Source organism: Chelmon rostratus, chromosome 13, assembly GCF_017976325.1.
Source record: "Chelmon rostratus isolate fCheRos1 chromosome 13, fCheRos1.pri, whole genome shotgun sequence".
Lineage (NCBI taxonomy): Eukaryota > Metazoa > Chordata > Actinopteri > Chaetodontiformes > Chaetodontidae > Chelmon > Chelmon rostratus.
The window spans coordinates 16147405-16173836 of record NC_055670.1 but is presented as its reverse complement, the minus strand read 5'-3'; the positions used below and the strand labels follow the sequence as shown (position 1 = coordinate 16173836).

At 42.8% G+C, this 26432-nt stretch overlaps 1 protein-coding gene across 2 annotated transcripts in view; it reads right to left on the bottom strand.

Annotated features, from left to right (window-relative positions):
* The window catches only part of LOC121616014 (receptor tyrosine-protein kinase erbB-4-like), a 306370-nt gene that overhangs the window by 122272 nt on the left and 157666 nt on the right, over window positions 1–26432 (bottom strand). For both annotated transcript variants that reach the window (XM_041950597.1, XM_041950598.1), the window contains exon 3: window positions 15964–16150. In XM_041950597.1, the coding sequence (XP_041806531.1) occupies window positions 15964–16150 (187 nt within the window). The remainder of the gene's footprint in view (window positions 1–15963; window positions 16151–26432) is intronic.

Here is a 26432-nt window from a genome sequence, read left to right as displayed (position 1 = left end):
CAGAAAGACATGAGAAAGAGTGCGTTTGCATTTTTTCTCTCTCCGCTAATTCAATGTTTTCCTATTTTTCTATGCTTGTGGACAGATCTGTCCCTGGTTAAGATGTGACAAAACTGACAGACATATGTACAGAGAGTTCTTTGTCACAATAAATGATCATCTCTCAAATAAATAACTTCTGGGGTTCCACAAGGATCAGACCCAGGACCACTCCTCCACAAATGTACACTTCCATGAGGTTGAGGGGCAAACAAGAGACAGTTTCAAGAATGAATGGTCAAAACTGAGGCCGCAAAACATTTAGTCCCTGGTATGGATCAAGTATACATACACACACATATATACATTACTTATAGGCTTTGAGGCTTAAAGAGAGAAACTGCCAATGAAATAAAATTCTCTAGAACATACCCTTAGCCAACAGCCAAGGTAACTTGGTGTAGTTTTGTGACTTTGTTTCACTCAAATCAGTCCATTTGTCTTTCTGAGCAACACAGAGGGACTAATACACACTTTGGGAGTAGGTTTGACGATTGTAATGCTCTCCTGTCTGATCTACCTTACCATGCATAAGAATGTAATAATAATTCAAATTCAGTTTCAGATTAACCAATGAATTCCTTAATATGAGTTCTATAGTATGAAATGCATCGCAGCATGCATCACAAACTTCATATCTTCTCAAAGGTCAATGGATGGAGCACCTCCCACAGGAACGGCATGCAATTTTAACACTGTTAACGCAGTCCCCAAGCGAAGTGGTGGTACCCATTCAAATGTAATTGCACTTTTATGTGTTTAACTATTGACCTGAAAAGAACAACTGCATTAATTCGACTACATAAAAGCGCTCCATGAGAGGTTCACCAGAGAGATGGCAGCGCTGGGATTCGACTGTCTCTGAACACACTGCGGTCAAGAGCAGCAGCGTGGGCAGTGTGTTTGTAGTGTGTGTATGTGTATGTGTGTCTCGTATTGTTGGCTTGGTAAAAGAAAGCGATGAAATGCAAAGATGTGAAGGTTTATGGATGAAAAGACCAAAACAACTGGATGGCTCCATGTTGGGGTATTGAAATAAAACTGGAATGGAAAAAAAGGGGGATATGAAAAATTTAACATAAAGAAACACACAAGTTTTTTTCTTTATGAGTACATATGTTCAGTATGTACTGAATGTGTCTGTCTCTGTGTATAAATGCTCGTCTGCATACTGTATGCATGTGGAGGGACCTCACACATTAAACGCACATTTAATTCTAACATGGTGACTGACATTCATGGCTGAATGGCCCCGGCAGCCCACAGCATCACATGTGCAGCATCACATGTGCAGCATCATGCGCGCACTGTGCCATTTTTAGGGTAATAAACAACCGCTTCTGTCTAAATTCATAAAAAAAACATAATTTGAAACCATTTGTCTCACCAAAGCCTGTTATTTCATTTAAACTTAAAAGTCAATTTTTCTCTGCCTGGCAGTCGAGTGTTTGGTTTGAACACAAGTCGAGAAAACCAGCTTAAAATAAGTGGCATTGAGAATGGAAAAAAAAAACCAAAAATACAGCAGTGGATAGGACATAAATCGTCTTGAGATGGGTAAGAGCTGTGGATAAAGCAGTTGCAACAAATGGAAAAGGAGGAAATGAGTGAAATGGCTGTCTTTAAGGGGACAGAAGAAGAAATAACTGCCTGGATGCACAGCAGTGGCTGGGTATGAGTGTAAAAACAATGTCTGGTAAAGAAACTACACACTGGACTTGGAGTACAGCAATTATTTAGGTTTGAAATAGGTACTGGTCAAACTGAACAAGTTGCATCTGATCATTTGTATCAAAACTTTTATCTCTCAACACAACAAATAAGCACAGCCTCTTTTTGTGTCTTTTGTGCAGTGCAGAATACAACTCACTCTTTTGTACTCTACCTGTGGTTCTTTTCAACTTCAAAATAAGAACATTTCAGTCAAAACAACAATGTTACTTGATTAAAATTGATTGGTTTGAAGCTGTCAATAGAAACGCATTTAGCGCTAATATTCAATCTTTGAAACTGATATATTATTCCGCTTCTACAAATAACACGTGTCATTCATATCCTTTGAGTCTCTCTGCAGGAGAAATGGTGTTGAGATCTGTCCTGAGGTATAGTAGATGGCATGGGGGCGTCGGCCATGGCCCCCATCCCCCAAAACATACGCCTCTCCCCGCCAAGATAATTGCATTCACAGGCAGCTGATTAAATTTGGCCCATCCCTCACGCAATTGTTTCCTATGAGTCTTTATGAAAAATGGCTGAGATTTAGGGATTATGGAATTATATCCAAGCACGGCAAAGCATCTGCTTAAAGATGAGAAGAGGAAAAATTAAAATCATGACAGAATGGTTGGGTGGATGGGGAGGGTGGGGGGCATCCTTGCGTATTTTCAAGTTAAACTGTGATAAAACCATGGTAATCTGAGCTTAATGGATAGGGCGGAAGAGGAGGAGGAGAAAATCATATTACAATACCTTGAGAAAAGACAAATCTACGAGCAAGAAAGAAAAACAAAACCAAGAAAACAAATGAGAAAAGAGACAAACACCGTAAGACAGAAAGGATTATCAAGGGGCAAAACAAGTGAGTGATTAAAAAAAGAGTAAAAGGACCTTCAATTGCTGCTGCTGAGGGCCACTTAGCTTATCAAGGCTGATGTGTGATCAGCCTGCCAGCTGAATTAAAATGAGCCATGCTCTCTGGAATGGGCAAAACAAAACCGGGTCTCAGAGACGCAGACAGACAGAGAAGGAAAGATGGAGAGGGAGCGAATCTTACCACAAGCATACCAAGTATGTTGGTTTTGCCACAGAGGAAGCTGGCCTCAGTCAGCGCACGATTTGCTAAGGCAACAGCATGTCACAGAGACCTTGTTTTTCCAGGCCTACTGAGAGACATTCAGTTACACACTACGGGCCAAGGCTCTCATTGAACGCACACAGCACTTGGATGTGGTGTGCATCAGCTGTCCACTTTGTCAGGGGTCTTGGGTTCAGAGTTGTTCATTCTAATCATTTGTGTAGATCTATCATTTATCCTTGATAAGTAAAACTGTCACAAACTGCTAACTGTTAGTATCGATAAGTTTGCAAAGTTTCCATGATTTGCTAATTGCTGCTCTTTTAAAGGGAAGATCTGTTGGAGATGTCAGATGTCTTTAAAGCTCTCTGATCATAATGTCTAGAAAATAATTCCTGGTTAGATGTAAAAATATTGCAAATTTCTATGATATCCACTTTTTTTCTCACTCGTCTCCATAGTCTGAGAAATAAGGGTAAAATATTTGTCCATTGTTGGAACAGTGAAGGACAAACCGAGAAGGTTTTGGTGAGTTTTATTGCGTTTCTGTCAAGTTTCAAAGTTTTATGATGATAAAATGACTGTTTCTGTAAATGGAGTCTGGTGGCTTTGGCAAGAGCGATATAGTGGCTGTTTCTGGATAGACAAAAAAGGATCTTACTCTTTAACAAAAAGGTATCTCTGTAGGGATCCTTTCCATAATGTTGTCAGACACTTCGAATAACAATCCGAGCCTGTCAGTGACAAACACTTTTAGTGGACGTTCACTGACTGTAAGCGAAAGCCCAGAGGGGTTCCAAAGCAGCTCGTTTCATGGCTGCCTGCTGCAGCGCTCTCGCTCAATACTGGACCAACTTCAAAAATACTTAAAAACATAGAAAAATAGGGTGCATAATCAAAGAAAATAGGAGTTTCATCCGTTTGTCTGGGACTTTGAAATCTTCCAGGACACGTGGGCTGACACCAGACACCAGACCTTTTGGAATATGTTTTTCATTCAATAAAAAACAAATGACAATAGAAACAACAAGACTGCAGAATAACCTTAAAAATTGATACCTGGCTGAAAAAGGGTTCAGGCACCAGTTTAGATCTGCTTGTCAGGTGGTCGAAAAGCGTCGGAAATGCCCCCCCTTCACACTTTTCCAAAGCCAGGGTTTGGGCAGCTGCGTTCAACAATGTCTGTAATTTTCTGAAACTGACAATCCGACATTCACACCCACTTCACAGAACGACCTGGAGGAATTCAGAGGTGAGAGAGTCAGCAGGGTTTGAACTTCTCTTTCAAACTGCTGTTTCAATTTGTTACACAACTATTTCTGACACTTCTTTTGGCCATCACCATGAATCTGAGAATGTGTGCCGATATCCCCTCTCTCCATGACGGTCAGATTTTATTACACCTTCGAGCGTGGCCGTTTGGAACAGGTATGAAGACTTTTCCCTTCTGAAGTGCTCAGACAACAAGCTATACAAGCTTGTTCATTTTTCTAGCATAACCTGCCACTTAGAGGGCTTGCATGAGGGACAAACATCATCCCATCAAACATACAGGCTCTGAGGCTGCAGGAAGTTAGGTGGAAAGTGTAGATGGAAGGTAAGTAAATACAAAAAAGTGCAGCAGACAGGATAACATAAATGTTATTTGAATGAATGAATAAAAAGGCGATGTAAAACATACTGTTGTATTGCATGTTACCTGGTCTGTACCTGATGCTACAACAAGTTGGGACAGGAGCGACAAAAGACTGGGAAAACTGTGGAACGCTCCAAAAACACCTGTTTGGATCATTCCACAGGTAAACAGGTTGATTGGTAACAGGTGATAGAGAGGGGCATCCTGGAAAGGCTCAGTTGTTCACAAGCAAGGATGGAGCGAGGTTCACCACTTTGTGAACACATGATGTATAAAGGAGATTAATACATGGACTCAGGAACACTCTGTAAACTGACTGTATTCTGTTATCAACTTTGTTGGAACTGTATATTCTATATTACCCTCATACTATGCTGGATAAAAGAGCACTATCTATACCAGTTTTTAATTTAAAAAATGTGACTACAATTAACAAAGCAATGAAATGTTTGCAAATCATCTCTGTCACTCAAGTTAAAGACTGCTTTAAAGTGACAAAACAGCTCCTCATATGAACCACATTGTGGACGGTGGAGACACCGGTGTGAGTAAATCTCTGAGGGTCTGTGGAGATTCCCTTTATTGACTGCCACTGATTTGTACCTTCTTGCATAAATTAACCTCTGTCACTCTTTGTCTGTCAAGTCTCCATGATATTGAAGGATAACACTGGAAAACATTTGAAACATTCTGTCCATAAACCAACTGAATATCCTGCTGCTTTTAACTGCTTCACTGTCCTCGAGGTATGACTGCCCACCCAGTGTGTGACATCAGCCAACGTTGCATTATCTGAGAACACAACTGTAAGGAAATGCATTCAGGCCGCATCCATGTCCGACCTGACCTTTGTGTATGGACATTAAAATGGACCTTCCAGCCTGGTTGTTGCACTAATAGCATACAATAAGAGGTGAATGTGACATTATCAAGGCGGGACCACCTGGCAGATGTGCAGAAGGAGAGCTTCGGAAAAATGCCATTGATGGAAGCCAGAATCTTTTTACCAACACCACGTACCATGGAGACGTGACACAGAAGTCAGGGAACGCTTTATTAAAATCTTTATTTGGCCATGCCTGATGTTGCGTACAGTAACACCCACTATATCTCTGTGGAGACCTGAGATGAACAGAAAAGTTCTTTTCATGTCCCATTACCCACCACTGCCCCCATCAATATCTGCTCCACTTACCCAAGGCTTCGGCCTAAAAGGCAAAAAATAAGCATATTAATTATTAAGCTGCCAGGGGAGAAGGGGGAGGAGTCGTAGGGTTGGAGGGTAATGTCTGTGTTTATGTGTGTGTCGGCAGGCGAGGTTATTAAATTGGTTTTGGGGGCACTGCTTCTTTCCTCTCATGGAAAGCAAGCCTCAGTGATAATGGTAATTGGCTGAAAATCTCAGGCTTTTTATCCAGCTGTTTAAATATGTACTGTACATCTTGTCAGCATATAAGTTATGCTGAAACACCCACAGATGAACCATTACCCGGACCTGAAGCCTATAGTTTTTGCAACGCATTCTACAACACATCACAGGGGAGATGGATGGCGAGAAATGATTACATGGACAACAGCGGCACAAAAACAAACAAAGCACTAAAAGAATAAAGTTCATGAACACACACTGCTGTCAACGAGATTTAAGAGCTTGTTCATACTCATGCTAAACACGTTATGTCTTCCACAGTGAAAATCCTTCATCACTCAAAGTCCACAGGTGTCCATTTAGACCTCATAACAAAGTAGGAATAAAAAGTGACATTTTCCTCAGTGGCTTTTGAGACCCACCGAGCTGCCAGTCAGCTCCTATTTTATTTGCTTTTCCACTCATTTTGCTCCTCCTCTGGGATGAGCACTGAGCGGCTCTGACATCAAAGACCCGTCTGAAACACTGGCCTTCAGAATCAAAGTGAGAGCTGCATGTCAGGGCTGCACAGCCATGCGCCGATATGGTAAAGCCGCAATGACAGACAGTCGGTGACAGAAACCGAACATGACAATCGCAGCATGAGCTTGAGTTTGTTTTGAATCTGTAATCCGATCTACGGCAGTGAACAGAGACGAGTGGCGACGACAAATACTGGACAAACAAAAACATTCTAAATCAGTCAATTACGAAAAGGTGAAGCCCTTCACTTGTGTGTTTGCATGTGAGTGTGTGTGTGTCTACTTCAGGTTGTCTGAATGTTGTGCAGTATGACGGCAGTGTTCACAGTCAGTAGAGGTTTTGATGCTGTGCAAACTTGTTGCAATGTGTTTGAAATGACCATGGTTTATGTAGATTATTAGAGAAGAGTGGTTGTGGTGTTTAAGCTGTTCTAAACTACATCTTGTTCAAATGGGTTATCATGAACAGGACATAACACCTAACGTCTGCGTTCCGTCGGCGAGGCGTTCCATCCCCATTTCGGAAGCGTTCCACAAGTGCATCTCCGCTCTGCTCCGCGGAGAAATCCGCGGGTCTATTTTCGACAAACGATGCATCAATCCACGCACAGCAGATCGAGCAAGACAGGAAGTCAGAATCTGGTAAATTTTCAAAATAAAACACCCTGTGCAGACGTACATCAACAATAAACACAATTAAAACAGACAAAAAAGAAACCAATTAGCTGCGAAGCCTACTTACCCAAAGCACAAATATCAAGGAAAAATAACCAAAGTGCCCGGTGGGGTTCGCAGCCATGTGGAGGACAGAACAAAGACGCGCTGCATATGCACTGTCATGGAAATGCGCCCGGCGCAATCTCGCGGTAAGGAGCAAGGGTGGAGTTAGTGATCTTGGTAGCAGCACTGCAAAATCTCCCTAGAAGGAGGTCAGAAGGGATGACTGGGCAGACATGTGTCAGTCTAACACCAGAGACTGTTCGCTTCCTGTCGCATATAATTATATATTATATATAATCATAATTACAATGCATACAAAAATAAAAGATACAATAAATATTATAATAGCAATATATAATTACATTAAAAGACCAAAACCAACAATGGCAAAACCAACTATTTGTGCAGCCAAATCCAACATCCAACGTAAATCAAATGACTAAAATTTGATCAAAGCTAATACATAGTTTCATCAAGAGCAGCCGTTTGTCTGGTTTTGAAACATTTCAGAGTTGAAGCAGCTGAGAAACACATTCTCATTCTGTCCCCCGCTCCGCTTAAACAACAGGGTGGAATTCAGACGAGATTTCAGCTAAGTGAACAGCGTCCTATTGGTCTCTGAGCCAGTTTACATCTACATCATGGCAGATCTTAGCCTCATCTAAGTCATGGCCTGCGGGGGAAGGAAATGTTGGAGAAAGAGAGAAGAGGACTGTGTGTTGATTATTAATTTGCATTAAAATTCCTTCCACGCCTACTTTAACTTTTAATGAGGTGAAAGTCGACTCTCACTTCCAGCGGGCAGCGGAGGTTCAGTTTGGAAGGCAAACTGGTGATAAAGGGTACGTAGTCGTGTTTGGGCAAGTCTGTATTTTTCCAGCTGACGAAAGGTGAGGCAGAGGTGGAGGCTAGAGCTGGACAATATTTCTAATCAGTGAGGAGAGTCACTGAGTACCCCTGGTCCCTAATGCAATCACGGGCTTAGACAATGTGAATTATTTATTGGAAACAGACACATACAACACATGTGGGCACTACTGTACTGATGTATTCCCACACTAGCATGCTCGCACGTATAAATAGCAAAGACATATGTAATTGGTCCCCTGAACAGAACAACTACCACTTTATTTCCGATGAACAAATAAAAACACATTTCACAAACCATTTTGTTTCACACACTCTAAAATAATTTCTTCATGTGTGTTTGAAATGTCACATGCACATTATTTTAGATCTTGCATGACATCGGCTAGGTAGCAGAGATACACGTGCACCGAAGCCTGCAGTCATTAGTCTGCTTTTTACATCATGATTGTAATCTTAGAGCGATGACGTGATTGAAGCTGAGAGGTGATTTTTTTTCTTCCCTCAATCATGAGAATATAAATTATTAAAACAGGGAGCTGGAGCTGCACCTTGACATGAGTCTGTCAATCCATGGCTGCTTTGAGATTACAAGGAACAGCCACCCATTTGATGATTACCCATCTGCCTTCCACTTTTACAAATTCAGCCAACGCAGTTAGACATTTGTTTTTTAATTCTTCTCTTTTTTCCTCCTTCCTCTTTTTATTTATCATTTTGTCAAAGCGGTTCTTACAGTCTCCTGTGCTTTGCATGAGGGTAAGTGAAAGGTTCTGTTAACTGACAGTTTTTCTAACAAGGGACAAATGCATTATATATACTTTGGTATAATAGCGGTTGCTTTAATGGTTAAACTTTATCAAGTCTTGTTACATATATGGCAGGCATGACACATTGGGGAATTTAGAGCAAAAACGTTAATGTGCTCCAGCAATATATGCAAAAACCTACAGACGAAGACACATACACACACATTTTTAATTGGCAAAGATATTTTGTATTGTTATTTCCCCTTTCCCATAGCAGTCTGTGCTGTTGCTGTCCATTAATATTTCATAAAGGCCAGTTATTTTCTGCTTATGAAATCTCACACAACTCATTATTTAAGATAATAGAAAATAACAAAAGCATGAAAAAAGCAACACCGACCCTTTAAGGCCACACTGTGAGCGACATATGCAGATGTGGAGATGGCCCTAAAGCTGAAGTGATCTAATGAATCACCCACGTTCAACAAAGTGAAATATTGAAGGAGTGGATGAAAGGAAGATTATAAGGGAGGGAATTTATGGAAGATATGACTCTTGATTTGAGATCTGGAAAAATTCATCATCATAGGCAGAGCTAAATATCAAGTATTTAAACAAAAGTGTGTAAATTTAAAGCATCCTGCCATGTTAGCTTTGTTCCGTTATAGTAGCACAAAAATGAACAAAGCTACTAAAAGAAACACACAGGAGACACATATTTTTGTTAAAAAAACATGGAAAAGTGTATTTTGCATGATACGTGCCCTCTGAAGGGATGTAGCTCTGTTGTTGTTCTGGCTTAACCACAACCACCGGCTCTAATAGTCTCACTATCTCTGCCACACAGTGGTAGTACACAGCAATCAATTAACACCAACCACCACTGATGGCCTATTCCGGACTTCAATTTAACATGTGTCTCCTCGCGATCCACATTAGGGGCTCACAAATGTGACAATATGAATGTCGTCCTTCAAAAAGAAAGTCCCTCTTGCCCCCTTCCTGGAGCGGTGAAATATTGAGTGTGACACGGGAGTAATTGCATGGGAAGTAATCAATTAGACACACAATTGAAGGAGACCTGAGGTCTGTGGGCTGCCAGGCAAGAGACTCGACTGAATTCTGGTGACGTGCGCTAAACCAATCCTGCCTGCCTCCTGTGGCAGAATTTCTCTTTCTTCTCCCAGTAGTCTGGTGGTGAATGTAAGTCTCAGGGATCAGAGGAGGGCCGCAATTTTACCGCCCCTTTCAGCAACCCATTGTCTGGGGGAAACACGGCGACTTAAATCGTCTCTTTCACCTTGCCCCATCCCATCCTTTCCCTGCCTCCCCCTGCACACTGCCGTCACAAGACGCTGAGCAGGACACACTCAGCGGATGATGGAGTATGTTCACTGACGTGTACCCATCGAACGATTGCGGCAGGCTTCGGAGAACGCGGCAGAACTCAAGTTCTCCGACGGGTGTCGCATGCAGTACAAAATGGTACAAACATTGGACTGCACGCGTTTGTGTGGAAGGCATCAATGTGACAAATCAAGACAGTCAACTGAAATATGATGAGAGCGACACTGCCAAAGAAAGAGGGATAAAGAGATGGAAGAAAGATAGAAAATAGGATAGATAAAGAGAGAGCAGATGGGCCATGAAGGAGTGGATAACGCCTTGGCGTGCAACACAGGCTTGTGTACATGCATGAGACGAGAGAGGATCATTCAGCAGATGGGGCCTCAGATTGGATGCTTCATTTTGGACAGACACAGTGCAGGCGTAGGGTGGTTAGAAAAATGAATCAACAACACTAAACAAATCTGAAAAAAAAAAAAAACGCTGGATGAAATGAGAGGAAAGGAGGAGGGTGGTGGCAGTAAAATGCGTTAAATCAGAAAAGCTCATCTGTGTTGTGCTCCTTATTGAGGCTGTTATTATTTTGCCAGGGAAGCAGGCTGTAATTACCATGTGAAAGCACAGAGGCGGCCCGGGGTTCATGTGAATCCAGAAGGAAGTGCTGGAAATGTTTGCCCAAGCAGGAGGGAAGACACTGCGGGTCAGCATGCATCAAAATACAGATTAGGAACTTAAAAATGTCAGGAGGCAGCTCTGTTTAACCTTCTTCCTGGATACGGGGCCAAAAGGTGGCGCAAAGTACTTATTAGAAGTTTCTCTTTGACGCAATCAGGAGGTGCACTTGTACACATAAGAAGCCTCAAAAAACAGGTAACCTTTAAGAAACCAGCTTTTTATCATCAGATGAGAGAACAGAACGCATTTCTGTCCCCACAAAGTCAAATCAAGCGAACAACGCAGCCAAACTTTCCACACTCAAGCACAGAGAGTCTTTTAAATTTGTTATTCACTTCTATGCACACCCCCGTGCACACACACCACCCCTCAACTCTTCCCGGCTCGACTGTGCCTTATATTTCATATTCATGAGGATAACTTAGCTAAGCTTGATTGAAAGGTGCATCGGAGGGAGTCCTATCCCTGCTCAGCCGGAGACCTCCTCTACCCCATCCTCCAGTCCCCTCAAATGCGGAGAGTCCATTCACAGCTCGCGGAGAGTGCACCAGAGAAATCAATAAGTGCAATGCTACAATATACTGGCGACAAATTGATTTCATCCAAAGGCAATTTCAAGCCGAGAAGAAATGCGGGTGGGATTCAGCACTGAAGGGGTCTTTTACTGGGCCTCCTCTCGATTAGCCCCTTATGTAGTTAATAAGTTTTATCCTCTTATGTATGTTGCTCATGGATTATATCGATCTTTTTACACTGGTCCTGGGAGCTGCTGGCAGAGGAACGATGAACCAATATGACAGCAACATCAAAGGCATTGTAATGAATAAGCCGGCTAGCCTTGGACGCACTAAAGCACTTGAAGGAAGGAGAGAATTATAATCTGTGCTGCTTGACGTACAGGAGTGGGTCTATCCCGATGGTTCAGGCTCACATCCTTCCTCAGCAGCACACTGTAGAATGATGACAACTGAGACAGAACAAGCTGAGACACAAGCGACTTGTTTCTTCCCCCACAGCAAGAGCTTGTTTAACTGTCAGGAGCATCTGTGCAAAAAGCAGTGATATGATAGACCCTCCAAGACAAGTTTCTTGTTATAAAAAGATATGTTGGTATTAAAGGTCTTTACAGGTCCAAAAGGTTCCCAAAGTTGACATGCATGTAAACATTTAAAAAAAAAAAAACCTGATGGAAGAGAGACCAGTCAGAACTGGTCTGAAAAAGGCTCCAGGATCAAATAGACCTGATCCAGAATGCGGCTGGCTCGAACAGACCCAAAAAGAGAGAGCACGATGCACCGCCAATTAGGAGCAGTCAAGCCAAAAAGGGGAGCTACACATTTTATCACAGCTCGAACTCATGATGATGAAGCAACATGACCACAGCTGATAGTAAGGAGGCTTGGGTCCACTCAGGTATAGATATGTTGAAATGCAGACACAAGACCCTGGGAAAAAGCACAAGACCCTACCTCAAGGCAGCCAGACTGCATAGAATTAAGGAATAGCAAAGATTGCATCACTCTCGTGTTGCCTCGAGTTGAAAATATTCAACCTGAGTGAAAAATGTGTGAGTATTGCAGCGCTTTGCAGAGGACAGAGCCGCTGCTCGCCAACAGACAGCTGCTGAGAGCCGGGGAGCTCTGGAGGAGAGAGCCGGGGGCCGAGACGAGCTTCTGGAGGAATAAGCACCCGGAGTCACAGCGGATTCTGCTCTCATCTGGAGCCGTTTACCAGCGGGAGGAGAGCTCAGAGTTTATTTTTCAAACTTTTGAGATTAAAAAGTGGATATATCTTCACTTACACGTCTCAGCCTGTCTGCAGCAGCGGGCTGCAGAGAAGCCAACCTCCACTGTCGGGTGTTCTAATGTTCTGTAATTAGTCTCTTCATCCATGCCGACTGCTAACTGGAGGGGAAACGTACTTCACTTCATGAACGTACAGAGGGGAGAGAAAAAAAGAGGAAATGAGAGAAAGAACCGGAGCCCGATGAGTGCTGAGTTCAATCAGAGGCTGAACTGAGCACAAACACACTGGACACACCCTCCTGCACGCTATAAATATAAAGCAAATAAACACAAAGGATCATGCAAACACGCATGAGGTGAAAATTCGCCTCACCACCATAAGAACCAAGAAGAGCACTTGAGCCCTCTAGCTCAAATGTTGCAATAACACCAAAACCTCCTTACATGAGAAAATTGTCCTATAACAAGACAAATATCTCCTTAGAACATTTTTTTCATGAACAAGAAAGTGAGAAAATTCTCCTCTATTCTAGTCTACTTGTAAGCAAGAAACGAAAAATGCTCTGAAACTCAAACAGTCAGAGTTATGAAGTAGAGCAGATTCAGGCCATGGCTGTTGTGCATAACTTCCCCTCTACTTCATGGCTCGAGGCCACGGATGGCACATCAAACAGCAGCTTCTCACAGAGTCCAGCCCCGGCTCCCTCAGCACTGGCTTCAGCTTGGCACCACAATGAAGAGGACCGGCATGGCAAAAAAAAAAAAAAAAAAAGCTGCTCGTGGTGCTGGACAAATGCAATTCCCTAAGTATGGCGCAACATGCGAGAAAGACTACAAGATGGTACACAACACACAAGCACATGCTGTTGCTGCATATACACATGGATGGATGGGTTGTTTCCTTCGACTCTGGGGGATCACAGGGAAGGAACAGTTGAAGAGAACAATGAGAAACAACTGAATTATTTAGGAAGTGGGTTTGGAAGCAGCAGAGACACAAGCTCAGTGCAATGCTTCCTCCTTACAAATCTAAATAAATTCTAGCCTTGGAATAAATTGTAATCTCTCAGTACAGACAGAATTTTAAAATTGCTAGGCGAAGTGATGACACTGTCTTTCTCATATTGCCTCAGTGTCTCCTTGACACACTTGTAATCATGCTCATACAGTATATAACATGCATGCGTGCATTTGTGTAATATTTCTAAAAAAAAAAAAAAAAAAAGCCTCAGTGTGCTGTGCGCCACCAGTCCAGTCTGATTGCACTGGGAGTTCATCCCCATAGAGAAATAAGCGCAAGCACAAGTCATTTCAAAGCGCATTTTACTGACATTCGCCGAGGCCATGCACGGCACTTTGTGGTGCTACCTAATTAATCATTCAAATCTCATTCCTCTTGCTTCCCTTTGTGAAAAAGATAATAAGAGAAATAATTTTATGTTAAAATTTATGTTATGATTGCACGGGAGAGTAAAAAATTGAAAAAAAACAAAACAAAAAACATAGCAGTGTTTGCACCATGGGACTAAACACACTGACCAGGACTTACTGATAACATTTTTACTCATTGTTATTCAGCCAAAACACAAACTGATTCTCTCTCCATTTTCACTCACTCAGGAAATGTGTGAGGTTGGATTTAGCTTCAAAATGAGTAAATAACACCTCTGACCCTATGCTGCACACATCATGAGCTGGCCCTGGCCCTGGCATGCCCCACTTAGCCCTGTATTGGAGAAGCTCTGCATCTTTTTTGCAAGTCAAGAGCTTCATTTCTTACTGACCTCAGGGTCAGGGAGCCTGAAGGAAACCTCGTAGCCACAGGATCCATCGTTCATAAAGAGGCAAAGCAGCCCACGCAATGTTTTCCTACTTAGTACGCTATTTATCCGCAATCACATTCACTGTCTTCTCCAACTTCTGAGAAAACGAGCTCGGGTCGATCGCCGGGTGGGTTGAAAATCAGACAGGGTTTTTTTTTGGTGTGAGCAGGAGCGATGTGTGGAAATAACAGAAGAGATGAAGTCTTTTAACGACACCGCCAGTCAGCGTCATATCCCTTATTGTGAGAGGGTTAATTGTGATAACAGCAGCAGTCGGGTACAGAGGCAGACCATATCATCTCCATATTTCCATCTTATGTGAAGGTGACAGAGGGCAGTGCACAACTACCAGCACGTTGGCCATATTATTAATTCAACTGTGCAATATACCCTCCAACCCGTGTTTCCCTGCAATTCTATTTTTGTGAAAAATTCACCTAAATCACCTGCTTTACATTGCTATATTTTCTCAATCATAACGTGTTATTCTCACCAACTTATTATTAGGTCAGTGTGAAATAATACCAATACACTTTGCTCGTCTGCATCGTTCCAAACACAGAGGGTAAGCAACCACGTGCTAGGCAAGGCAACTGTTGATTAGCGCTGGTAACTCAACGAGGTGATCCAATCAAAGCTGAACTCAGTTTTTTTGAAATCATTAACTCCAAGAAGAGCAGTCTGAAACAAGCTGATGAAGCGAGTGAAGTGAATAATGTTTCAGGCAAGAGTCTGTGAAGCATTCACTTAATCTGCCTCTTAGCTGTTGCCGACATAATGGGTTAGAAAAAAAAAAATCAAAAACAGGTTTCAAAATATCTGGCTGTTCCCATTTTATCATTCGCGCACTGTTATGTCCTGAGACAATTGCCTTTTTTCTAGGATAGCGAAGGCATGAGCTGCCTACTCTGCCTCTGATTGGTTTATACTTGTTGCCTTTGTTGGTTCAGTTGGTTAGATTTAAGCATGATGATTGGTTGGGGTTGGACAAGAGCCTATCAGGGTAAGCCTATCAGAGGCAGAGAGCGGGCTATGTCTTCCCCATCATAGAAACTAACAGGAAAGATAAATGCAATGCCTCAATCCATGCTTGTAGGGTTTGAGGCATAAATTGGGGCATGAAATAAGAGTCTACACACTTCTCCAGGCACCACTTCACCACTGTTCAGGCCAGTATGCCTCACTGTGAAAGCATAACCTGGTCCTTTAAATTTTAAATATCTGACAGTCATCAGGCCTTATGAGTTAAATGCTGTTAATTTGGTCAAACTTTTAGGTTAAGGAAGAAAAACATCTCATCAGCTTTCTAAACCTAAAAAAATCACTCCTCTCTCTTGCAGGGTTTAAGAGAGCTGCAGAGCTGTCCTAACCTGACAGGAGTTCCCAGCAGGTGGTGAACGAAAGGGTAAACATGCACACACACACACACACACACACACACACACACACACACACACACACACACACACACACACACACACTCAGACACGCACACACAGTCCAGGAGGCATGGAACTAAAGAATGGTAAACGTTTGATCTCAGATCTCAAAAGCAAGATTTTTCAAAGATTGGATTCAGGTTCAGACTGACTGCTGCACCACCACCTTTGACTTACAGGTCACTTCTTTATGATTTGCTCACAAATGCGAGAAACCAGAATACAATTCAGTCACCCACCTGTGAGGTTTTTCAGACCCAGCTGGCGCAGGCCAAAGTTTCCGTCACGTCTGTAGTTGAGGAAGATTGCGAGGGAGTAGCGGTCCTCATACAGCTTGGTTCCTCGGATGATCCTCAAATTCTCCAAAGGCAGGTAGTCAAACTGGTTCAGGGCCACCAGCACATAGCCTGTTACTTCACGGATAGACTGTGGGCAGAGTTATGAAGGGAGCTGTTAGTGTGTGTTTTGACTGTGCATAATGTTCTTGCATGAATAAAAACACTTAAGGAAGCAAAACATTGGTTATGTGACAGACATGAAAGGAGAGAAGAAATTAAAATCTATGTCTCTCCATGGATCTAAAATTATTGAATCAGCAATTGAGAAAGTTGAAGGATAAGAGATCGTTTATTAAACTGTTTTAAGGTTTTAAGGACACCATGTTCATGTATTTCTAGTGAATTAGTCTGAGGAGTTCAGGGTTTAGCCAACGATGTTTTCAGTCAACAATGCACCACTGTGAAAAACATGCAAACAAAGGAAGTTTTACAATAAATCTTGAGCATGAAAAGAAAGGCAGCTGACTATTCCCTCAAACCAACAAAGTGCACAACGCCTTATTTGGTTTCCTTTCTTGCGGCATGTTGATCGAGAGCTTCAGAGTCTGCCCACTTCAACCAAGATTTTGCACTTCTAGATCGACCTTGTTGTACACTTGTGATAGTTCATTTAAAAGGGAGCACACTTGTTCACATTCTGCCGAATCTCTCTGATTCCGGCTATTTTATGCTCTTCTGAGGGAGACTGTCTCTCTGACAATAAGCTTTTTAAAATGATGCACTTTCAAACTTTAGCTCTGTCATCTGTTAGATGGAAGTGGACAAAAGCATAAATGCCGTTAATATGAGCTTTTCTTGGTAATTCTGCCTGTCTACCTTGCAGAGATTGACTAGTCTGGCCGATGTGAAAAGATTAAGCTTTAAAACATGACCCATCTGTGACCTTGTGTTGTGCCTCGAAGACTGTACATCTTATTTTCGACGTTTTTTTTTTCTTCTGCTGGCATTCATCCTACTATGAGTCCATCTAGCACTGCACAATTTACCGTCAACTGCTGTCAGCTCTGCTTTTTACTTTATTTTGTTCTAAGAATTTTTGGCGTTGACAATGACATGACAGAAACACTTTACTTGGCCACATCTGAACAATGAAAATGTATCATTAGACACTTAATTGCATTTAATTTTGCTGTGTCATGCAGTTTAAAAGCTTTCCTGACAATTGTAATCTGGGGTACTTTGTAGAACCTTGTGATGGTTTATCTTGTGTCCTTGTACAAGCTGTTTTACAGCATGTTGCCCATGTAGTTGAAAAGAAGCACAGCTGTGACAGTATTTCAAGAGGCTGATAAATCAGATGTTATAATTTTGTTATTTGGATCTACCAGGAATGTCTCTTGTCCTACCCTTTAGTGCTCCTGGATTTCTCATTTCATACTGGAGGCAATTTGTTTTATCATATGAAGCTTTAAATGTAGGGAACAGATTCGTGTCTCATGCCAAAACAACTGCCTCTGAAATGAGCTAATTAAGGAGGTGAAAGGCAGAGGGAGAAGAAATAGAAACAAACAAAGGAAACAAAACGCAAAGGGATAAAAAAAAGAAAAGTTCCATCAGATCATTGAAAAAAGCTATCTTCAAGGTCACTTTCCACATACTCAATCACACCAGCGAGTTGAGTACGAGCATTTGAGCGAGGAGAACTTGCTCTGGGGTTTGTGACCTCAATGCAAAACTTGGCAGAGGGTTCAGCGCTCATGTCCGGGCTCCGGCCTGGGGTGACTGAGCCACAAGGACAGCCATTGCTTCACACTTTAAATGTCATTTAGGAGGGGATATAACGACTGTTGAGACTTTGGCGAGGAGCCACCCAGTTGGAGCTACTGTTGCATGAATCAAAGTGACAGGCTGTGTCCTCTTTCTCCCATCCACCATCATGGTGGCTGTCATTAGCAGACAGGCGGTCAGAGAAGTCTTTCCACGCCGGCCCGCTGATGCCGATAATCAACAAGTCTGTGTGTGAAGTGCTGTTGCAGCTGATGTGGTGAGCTGAAATAAGTCCTAAGGAGGGCCCGGGCAGTGTAGTCATGGCGGCTGACAGCTGTCAGAGAGCATGGCCATCAGCCACCAGTAAGTAAGCCGCAGTCACAGCTCCGTCATCATTACCCTGCTGATTACCATTAATAGAAACAGACGGGCCAGAGTCTGGTGAGTCTGTGTGTATTTATGTTAGGGAGTGATGGGGAATTTTTATTCAGTGTGTATGTGTGCATGTCAGGTTGGAAATTAGTTGAAAAAAAAAAAGATCAAGTAAGCCACTTTCTGTGGATATAAATATTCCAGCAGCCGGAGAATCACTGAGGATAACGGTGCAAAAGTTGATGCATCATTGTTGTGTGCATGTGCATTCGTCTGTGAAAATCATGAATATGTGTGCATGCATAAGTGGACAATATGTTTCTTCTTTGCACTCTTGTTGTGCGATCAATGCGAACACAGAGTTAGAAAACCAGGGCCATACTTTACCCTCTGACTTTATTCCACTAGCCAACAGCTGAGGTGTGCTGGATGACTCGAACTCACCCTGCTGGGGATTTGAAGGTCTTTTCTACCCTGCTCCACAACCAAATAGCTTCAAGTCTATGTAGTCCAGTGACATTGCCCTGGGCGCTGTGCCATAAACGATCCTCCCCACCTACAATCCAGGTACTTTTTCTCGCTACCAAAAGCTGGAGGGTAGTACACAGCAGCGAGAGCAATCAACTCTGAATCTGGGCATGTCCAGTAGCTGATTATCATTATTTGATCATTATTTCAGGGCACACACTTCATGGATGCTTTTTTACACTTTTTTCCCCCTCAGCCTGTTTATTAATCCACTCGCACATTTGCTGGTTTGTTATTTTCAAGCCACCAAATCAATACTTTCCAAAGTGCAGCCTTGCTGAGGGAAATAAAACGAGGGGGAAAGAAGATGGCAGGTACGCACACTTTTCTCCCCACAGATTGTTTGTTCAATAATGAATTGGATGAAAAAAGGGGAAACAACTTGTAGTGATTACAGGTTCTTGCTGAGCTAATGGCCAGACCCTCTCTGTGTGGTCACTTTCATTAAACAAAGATCAACAAAGGAAGCAGCCCCCACACCACCCCAAATTACCACTGGTGCAGGCTAAGTGCATTGTGTGCCCGTTTCAGGGAAACAGGCACTGTATTCCCTACAAGAATAAAATATGATACTCAAAAATGTGTTAATACACAAGAGCCCACATTGTGTGACGGAGCAACAATGCTGAGTTTGGCACACGTGCCAGCTTAGTAGCATATTTCATTTTCAAGTGTGTGCTCGTGCTAAATTTATTCATTTGCATGACCTCGTCTATATACTGTAGCTACAGTGCAATTAGAGCAGTAAATTAACTGCTAAAGATAACAACATGACACGCTGTTGTCCTGAATTTCTCCCAGTAAAAATAGCTCTGTCTTGATGCAGGTGTGTGGGGCGCATTTAGCAGAGAACCCAAGTTGTTTTGCTCTCTTCGTCTTTATGTCTGTTCCAGCTCGTCATGTCAACATGGTCACCTCTTATGGTGGAGATTCAGATAGGAAGGTGCATTCGTAATCCCTTCAGTGAATATGTATATATATATTTTGTAACTGAGATGACAGACTCCTTCACTGCATGTAGACTGAACTGTGTAGCAACCCCTCAACGCACCCAAACACCCACCCCCCAATGCCTCCCGAGAGATCAATGCGTCAGAGTCCCAGTAACAGTGAACAAAAGAGACAGAGAGAGCCAGATTCACTAGATTAACAGGGATTTCTCCCTCCTCCCTCCTCCCTCCTCCCCACGCCGGAGCATTTGTGAACGGAAGTGTGGCAGCGGAACAAACCCCTCACTTGAGTCACAGAGACGTGCGCGGTTTTGAAATCGAGTCCTTCAATCCCCAACTTCTAAAAGAAGAGGAGAGGGAGGAGGGTCTTTGGGGTAGAGTCAGCGAAGGAAGGACGGAGAAAGGATAGGGAGGCAAAAAGGGAGCCGGAGAGGGCTGGACACACACTGCGGGAGAGGGAGTTCAGTCAAGTGGATCGGACCGGGTTTACGTATATCTTAATGCATAATTAAAACCACACCTGTTCCAGGTCAGGAAAGAGACAGAGAGAGCAAAGGGTCTGAAGAGGGGCAAAATGTTGGGAGGGGTGACGCGGGGCTGAAAGTGCAATGGCACCATTAGCATGTTTGGAGAGACTGAACACACGTTAGCATGATTGCCTCTCATTTCCATACATATTGAGGCGTACTGATGTGCTCCGCGGGGCTGCGGTCATTGAAGTCTGATACACAGGAGTGCACAGGGAGGGCTTAAGGTTCGCCTCGCATCACTAAGCCCTCATCCTCGATTTCCATATCGCTTGCCTAAACCCTCTGCCTGAGCTCACATCCACATCTGTAAACACAGAATCCGGATGGAGTGTCTACAAGTATAAGTGAGAAAATCCTCCTGAGTTTTCCCAGGAGCTCATCCCCAATGCAAGTGACAACACACTGGAAATACTGCTGCTAAATTGCCCCAATTCTGAAAAGTGAAGACTTCATTACTGTTCTGACATTAATTTCTGGCATCAATCTTTATAAATGAGTGTTAACCCTCCATTGTGAATAACTCATGCACATCACTCACAAAGTCAGTTATGATATGACTTTATAAAATCATCATGTTGATGCTGCGCGAGTGCAATATTTCCCTGATGTGTTGTCGCCATGCTCTGCTTCAAGTCACCGAAGGGCCCACCTCCAGCCCCGCAAACCGCCAGGTCCTCCTCAATCCCTCTGGAGTGGCTTAAACCCGATCTGAGCCACTTCAAACACCTGCAGATGATGCCTTTGATGTGTGTGTACGCGTGTGTGCAAGAGGGCATGTATGTGCATCACTCAAGTGTCTTTTATTGCTTGGACAACCTGATTATGATGACTCATCTTTGAAGATGAAGAGAAACTATCCCTTCTGTTTCTTACATCACACCTCTCACGCTCTCATAAAACAAATCTGTGTGTGTGTGTGTGTGTTTGTGGCTGCACAAAGGAATTCTCATGTGAGATTGGACTGTTTTATTTTATTTTTGTGTGGTAACAAAAGCAAAAAAATAAAAAAAGAACAAGAGACATGAAAGATTTGAAGCCTCTCTGTTGCCATTCCACGTCCTTCCCTTGCTTCTACTGAGGGTCAATGCCAGATGGTTTCTAGGAACAGTGTTTTGCTCAAGGATGTCACTAAGGATTTCAATGAGACAAATAAAATGAAAATTCCCTTTATAGTGAGGCAAGAGAGGCAAATACCAGTTAATTAAAATGTGCATATTGCAACAAGTGACTTGTCCTGCACCAAAGAATGACTCAAATAGAAGAAAATGCAATAGAACAGGAATTATCCGACATACAGTATGTTCCTTAACGTGTGTTTTTTGGCTTTTGTTTCAGATTTGGAGAGGTTGTTGCGTGCTAATGAGATTGGCAAGAATAGGGTGACTTTGAGAAGTCCCCGTTCAGAGTGTGCATGTTCTGTGTGCCGAGGCAATGCGCAGTGTTCATTTGACGCTTGAGTGTCATTGGTTGCGACAGTATGACAGTCTACTTGTCAAGCATGATGACAAGAAAGCCCTGTAAGGTGCATACATCACTGACAGAAAACACCCTGATGATCAAATACAGAGAGCAGGCTGAATTGGGAGAGAATCATGTGAACAGACAGAGGTGGACAAAAAAGCAGAGACACCCGTTGCAAATTAGATGGAGAAAGAAAACTATTATATAATTCCATCCGTCAGAATAGATGAGGAGAACCATGTAACCCCCATCAACATTGGTATTTCAAATACACAGTGGCCAGATGTTTTACACAAAATCAATCTCTGAGGAATAAGCTTGAAATAAATGTTACTTTTCAGTCAGCTGAATTCAGGAACGATGTCTTGTGTTGTTGTATTTTACTACAAAAACTCCCTCCTAGAGCATGCTCAGTGCTCATAGGAACAGGCACCTGCTGCACAGACTAATGTGGCTTCCCCCTCCTGCTGCATATTTCCTAAGGCTCTCTGGCTCTACTGGAATGATACAGAAAAGGCTACCTTCTCATCAGCTTTGCCACCTGTGGCTCCATTAACTAAACTGGGGTCTGTTGGACTATGTGGACCCATGCATATTTCTCCACAGTCACACACACACAAGTACAACAAATATACACGTGAAATGGGTACCGTATTGTTTAGGATTAGGACTATTGCTTGGTACTACTCTACAGCACGTTTAGTGCATTATTTTGAGACAACGTGGTTTGAATCTACAGTGTGGTATTATTAAAAATGAAGTAAATTAAAGTTCAGTATTTTCTTCAGGTCTTTTTTCTGAGGAGTGATTCCTGCGGTCGTACAATAGAGCTGGAAAAGTAGAGAGATGCGATCTTCTCTGAAGCATCTGCCTCTAATCCCTGTTTGTAAATCTGAGGTTAGAAGTGTGATTACACAGATATGGAGAATGGGTGGTGGTAGGCGAGCTGTGGGTGTTTGGTGGTCACAGGTTGAATGAGGCTGATTTTTTTTTTTGCCAGCGTTTGCCGCTTGATGCCTTTCAGCTTATCTAACTCCCTTCCCTTAGTCACAGCACAGACAATGAAACATGGCACAACTCCTATTGATTTACTAACACAGTAATTAAGAAAACGCATGTATCTCTCTCTCCTGCTTGCTCTGTGTTTTGTTTCCACTTCATTTTCTTTCTCTCTGTTCAGCGCACTGAATGAATCTCTCCGTCTCTGTCTTGCACCCTCAGGTTGTTAACGCTGCTACACTAATATAAACCAAATGAGTATGCCAGTCATTAATGTGGTAGAGTATTCAAGCGTCCACTAATGAACTGTATTCAACAAAAGAAAAGATGTGTTCTTCAAGCTGCAATGAAGGAAAAGTAAGAGTACGTCATGGAAGTTGCAGATACCGACCACTGATAGAAGCACTTAAAGATGAAGTAGGCCATGCAAAACCTTCTGCCTCACATTACTCCACCAGGCCTCTCCCACCAAACCCACAAGAAGGAGCGGGTTGCCTTGTGAGACCTTGCGCCCCGTAGGGCCTGCTCTCCACGCGGCGAGCCCTGCCAAGACCCGGTCCCTCTCACCACGACTTATCTTCTCATCCGTGCCCCTCCAGCGCTGCGTGGGGCCGGAGCAGAGTGCATCAAGCTTCAGAGCCAGCTGCAATGCCATCCAACAGTGAGATGAGAGGCCAGTACACCACACACACAAACACACACACCTGTTCCCCCTCGAAAGTTACTCCCCACTGTTTGTTATCATGCCTCTCAGTGATACAAACGCCATGCTATTAAATATAATGAGCCCGAAGCTCCGTATGGAGCAGGGACGTGTTCACACACGTGTTTTGTACTGTTCGGCGCTGCAGGCAAAGGAGGTGTTGAAATCTCCTCAAAAGTTGCAGGATTTTCTGCCACTGAATCAGGCTTTCACCAGACCAGCCAATAGGAGGGTCGTCTCTGTTAAATGACCTGGGACTGGCCAAAGTCTCCTGTCATGGGGTTGATTTTCAGTGGAGATGCAGAACTCTAGCTTTCTCTCAGACCACTTGAATCACAATATGTTGAGAGGTTATTATGGAATTTTTGCCCAGTGACGCCAAAAAATATTGCCTACCTGCAGAATCACGGATCATTATAGTGAGATCAGGGAATCTGACAAGTGACATCGATGATCAGCTGTGAGACTATTTCTGTTAGCAACCGCCACTGAAAGTCATCAAACTACTGCACTACTGCATGCTGCTGAGACGAGTCTTCATTGGGGCCAGAGTAGCAAACCGCAGCTCGTTAGCCAATCAAGTTGAGTTGTGGGGCTACTTTCCAAGTCAGAAAGGCACCATTTCACCACTTCAGCAAAAGTTTCTTTCATTTTCAGTTTCTTTGGTCAAGAGTCTCTGCAGCACGGTGACAGCAGGAATCAAATCTGAGGCGAAGGATCAAGAGCTCTCTTTTCAGGTCAGTTCCTGAAATTCCTGAAAAAGAGCGGATAGCCTGATGTTTAAAAGGCGTGGTAAGTATTTTGCGCCAAACTGTCTCCACATGAGCAACACTTGTCTGAGCCAAACGCCCCTCCTTCACAGCAGACTGAAGGCTGTGAGCGACATATGACAGGCTCACAAGTCCAGGATCAACCAGTGGCTGGATAATTTTTTAGCCTTGTCTCGGGCCTTTTCAGACTGCCCTGACTCTGACATCCCAGTTTAGTGTGAGCCCCTTTTCGTAGTCCACTGCGCAGCTGAGCTGATGGGACACATCAAGCATCACTACTCCAGATATCAGAGGTGAAGCTAAAAGCCCAAATGTCATATAACAAGCTGTTTTTGTACTTTTTCCTTAAAAGACACACGCCTCTGGGTTTTTGTCTATAATACATGATGACAACGGGGAATCTCATACTTTTGCTCCACCATGCTGAGAAGGTGTTCCTCAGTATCAACAGCTGTCAAAGGCTGGTCATCAAGAGCAATGTGCAGGATAAGAGCTCTGTTTACTGCCCCTGGGCTGTCTCTCGGCAAATTCCAGAGTTTGCTGCAAAGTTGGTTGTTGCTGCACTTCTAGCATGAGCAAACTTATTGAATTGCGCATTGTCTTGGCCCTTTGGTTATATAGCTTTGCATTAAATCTAATATAAGTTTAACATAGTGCTGCAATAAATTGGTATCAAATGCATTTTTGACATGGAACTTTTTTATGGTTACAAGGACAGGTACGTGAGCACAATCTAAGGCTGGTACCTGAGGCTGGTATCGATGCTTCCCTACTTTCTACAAAGTGTAAAATCTACTGAATGTTGGATTCAGCCTTTCAGAGCACAAACGGTCTTGGTGCGGGTAATTTAGGATAATTCATCCCAGGAAGCATCAATCAATCAAACGTCAGAATGAGTCAAATGTGAAAATGACCTTTTGAATGAAACGCAAATGGGAGCAGAATGTACCGAATGAGTACAGCAGCATTTTCACTCAGGACATCATGCCCTTCAGTCATTTTCTCAAACTGATTTTAGCGCTGAACAGTAAATTGAGCCACAGCACAACCCAGTGTGTCGGTACTGGACTGATTTTAACTTTTTGTATAAGCTGAACTCTGACACCAATATACTGTAATTGTTGACTGGATTTACTCTCATTTTAGGCAAAATCTCAAGCTTTTCCTCAACCGGGACCCTTCAGTCATGCATCAGACTCTGATGCATGAGGATTGTTTCAGTTGTTATTCAGATTCCTCGCTTGTAATTTCTGAATGAATTTTCTGTGAAATGTAAAATGTATTTGAAAAAGGTATAAAACAGTCAGTCCAAAGAAAACTAAACATACAGCACTGTCCACTGTGTGCAGTACTGGGAATCGATAACGGCTTTTGTTTTTCCTCAGGTATTTGATACGAGGATATTGATATATTGATAGCTTTCTAAACAAAATTACTATTACTGAACAACTGAATCCACTAGTTGTAGGTTTACATGTAAACAAATTTGATTTTGTTTCACCAACAAAAATAATTTTAATTCGTCTGCTACTGATTTTGTCCTCAGGGTGCTAAAATCAACACAAAATGAAATTTCCATGTTGTTGCTTTAAGATAGACAGTACTTATATATTCCTGTAATTCGGCCCCTGCAGTCGAACTATTTTGGCACAGTGGAGAGCAGGAGTACATCACCTGATGATAACCTCCATTTCTGTAGCCAATAATGGCAGAAATATTCTCAATAGCTCCTATTGGACAAAAAATTCCTTTGATAGTGAGGAAACATTTACAATAAATATTTTTTAGAGGACAGTATGACTGTTTGCAATGGTGCATGTTGTGTGAAAATATGAAAATGAAAGGTCAGTAATGGCCGACTTCTATTCTACAACTGGCAAACTGCTTTTTGGAAGGTGACCCAAAAAGTACAATCTACCATCAGCATGATCTGGGCAGCAGCGGCAACTAATGGTACTCATTAGCTACCTCCTAAAGGTACGTTCATTAGCTTCAATTAGCATCACACTCTCCTCGAGTTGGACAATACCGAGAATCTGATGTTGTGTAGTCGACATTTTAATCTGGAGTGTGATGCCAAGTAGCAGGCGGCATCAATTTCATCCTCCATTTGTCTCCCGCATCCTACCTTGAGAAAGGAGATAAAGAAAGATAGAAAAGGAGAGCAGTAGAGTGACACTCCTTCCCATGAGGAGAACTTGCAACTCCATCAGAGCACTGGTAATGAGTGGACTCCTGTGGGGAATTCTCCGAATGGACTAATTTGTAATTGATTCAGTGCATTAATTACCGGCCTGGTTACGCCTGTGTCATGGTTAATATTGTGCCGATCTGACGAGCCTGGGAGGCT